General features: G+C 45.3%; 1 protein-coding gene across 6 annotated transcripts in view; it reads right to left on the reverse strand.

The window, feature by feature from the left end:
• Positions 1-2084, reverse strand: part of LOC117969745 (CUGBP Elav-like family member 3) — a 34913-nt gene extending 32829 nt beyond the window's left edge. For 2 of the 6 annotated variants that reach the window (XM_059020632.1, XM_059020630.1), the window contains exon 1: positions 1019-2081. In XM_059020632.1, coding sequence (XP_058876615.1) covers positions 1019-1163 — 145 coding nt within the window. In that variant the 5' untranslated portion in view covers positions 1164-2081. Of the gene's footprint in view, positions 1-1018 lie in introns of all 6 variants that reach the window. The other 4 variants (XR_009324093.1, XM_059020631.1, XM_059020633.1 and 1 more) reach the window with 4 other exon arrangements.
• Positions 2085-2569: the final 485 nt, after the last annotated feature.

The following is a 2569-nucleotide window of genomic DNA, read 5'->3' on the forward strand; positions in this document are numbered from 1 at the left end:
TGTGTGTGAGGAGGGGATGTGAAGTCAGTGTGTGTGTGAGGAGGGGATGTGAAGTCAGTGTGTGTGTGAGGAGGGGATGTGAAGTCAGTGTGTGTGTGAGGAGGGGATGTGAAGTCAGTGTGTGTGTGAGGAGGGGATGTGAAGTCAGTGTGTGTGTGAGGAGGGGATGTGAAGTCAGTGTGTGTGTTTGAAGCAGTGATAAGAGCGCTAGGCCCTCTCTTATTAACACGACCGTGAGAATGAAGCGGAGACGCTGAGATCAGAGAGAAGAGGCTCCGCGGCCGCTCCTGAAGAGCTCTGTGACGCTGCATCCCTGCCCTGTGTTAAAACACTGTGTACCCACTAACGAGGACAGGAGATGATAACCACAACAACCACAACAACAACCACAAAAATAATAATAATAATAATAATAATAATAATAATAATAATAATAATAATAAAACGATTAAACAGTGCAATAAAAAGGGGAGGCTTGGTACTGTATAGAATTATTCTATAGGATTCGTCCATTCCTTTGTTGCAGCCTATATTAAATAAAAGGGTTTTTTTTTGGAGCACAGAATGTGAATCAGATCACACACACACACACGCACACACACACACGCACACACACACGCACATACACACACACGCACCCACGCACACACGCACACACACGCACACACACACGCACACACACACACACACACACTCACACACACATACACATACACACACACACACACACGCACACACACATATATACTGCCACGCAATGAAAGAAGGGAAGCCGTTTCCTTACATTAATACGCCCCCCCTCTCCTCCCCCCTGTTTAATCCTGAAGGCTGCGTTCACCAGGGTTTCATATTTTCATATTTAAGGTCCTGCCTGTGCCGCTTGTGGCCCGGAGGCTGCAGCATTAGGATCGCTCCAGTGTCAAAGCATTCCCCGGACCGAGCCGAGCGCTCCCTCCCTCCCTCCCTCCCTCCCTCTGTGGGGTGAAAGCCCCGGGTCGCGCTAGGCGGGTATATTTACCTTTATGCATGCCTGTGTACTTGTCCTTGATCACGGTGAGCTCGTAGATTTTGCCGAACTGTTCGAAGATGGGTTTCAGATCCTTTTCTTCCAGGTTTCTGGGTATTTGTCCAATGAACAGCTTGATCGCGTCAGATTCCTTCATTGGTAACGCGCTAAGAGGCTCCCTGCAGCTGCTCAAATAAATACTGTATACAAAATATATATATATATATATATCTAGCTAACGTCTCTCCCTCTCTCTCTCCCTCTATATATATATATTTATATATATATAATGTACGTGTTGTTTTTTTCCAGTCTCCCAATACAAAATATGCTTATTTTTGTATAATAATAATAATAATAATAATAATAATCTCTCTCTTTTTTCCTCTTTTTAATTCCCTTTAAAAACAAGTGCACGGGCGGTGATGTATATAAATATTTCCTTAATTTATTCAATAATATATATAAAAAAAACAATAAATAAATGAATGAATGAATACTCTAGTAATAATAATAATAATAGTAGTGGTGATGATAATCGGAGGGGAGAGTAACCCTGACAGTCGCTGCTGTCGGCGCAGGTGCGGTTGTGTGGAAGTCTCGCTTATTCGATGGGGTTCCTTTATCGGCGCGTCTTTGGCTGAAAGCAGGAGGCTGGCAGGTGGCTGGATCTCTCTCTCTCTGTCTCTCTCTCTGTCTCTCTGTGTCTCTCTGTGTCTCTCTGTCTCTCTGTGTGTCGGGTCTGATCCAGATCGAAGACGGGTTTTAACACACTTCACAGCGTCGCTTTAATTCTCACTGATCCCTGGGTAGTAGTAAAAAAAAATAACTATTTTGATTTCGTTTTTGTCGTGCTCCGAAATGTTGCAAAAGCGTGTCGAGCCCCCTCTCTCTCTCTCTCTCTCTTGTCTGAGTCCCCCTCTTTCTCTCTCGGTCCGTGCCGGGATCTGATCCTCTGCCTCTGTTCTTCCTCTAATGGTCTCCGCGCTGCGAATCAAATCCTTTATTTTTTTCTTCTTTTGTCGAGAATAAAGAAGAAAAAACTCGACCTCCTCCTCTTGAGTGATGCGAACACGTGATGGTGTCACTGGCGGGGACCGTCTCCAAACTCCCTGGCCAATTCCAAACCGTGTAAACAAAAAAAATGAGCTTCCTAACACGCCGTGCGTTTCGGAACTCGGTCGGGGAGTTCGGAGGCGGTCCCTGGCGGGCAGGCGGCTCTGCGCTGCGCTGCGCACGGATTCTATTGTTTGAGCCGCAGCCCTTATCCGTGGTACTGAAAAACGCCAAAAACAAGACTCAAGAAAACCACTAACACGATCAACACGTTTTAAAATATCCATTAAGCAGCGTGTCGGGGCCGCTCTGGAGCGGGTTTGTTTGTCGTTATTATTAATAAAGGCAGAGGCTGTCGAAGTGTTCACTTCAAACGCCAATACCGCCCTGTAACAAAAAACACAGCGTTCACAAAGACAAAGATGTCGTTTAAAACGTATATCCTGCCCTGTGGATTAGCCGACACAAGCTGTACGATTGTATCTCTTCCCAAAAAAATAAATAAAA

This window comes from Acipenser ruthenus, unplaced genomic scaffold, assembly GCF_902713425.1.
Source record: "Acipenser ruthenus unplaced genomic scaffold, fAciRut3.2 maternal haplotype, whole genome shotgun sequence".
Taxonomy (NCBI): Eukaryota; Metazoa; Chordata; class Actinopteri; order Acipenseriformes; family Acipenseridae; genus Acipenser; species Acipenser ruthenus.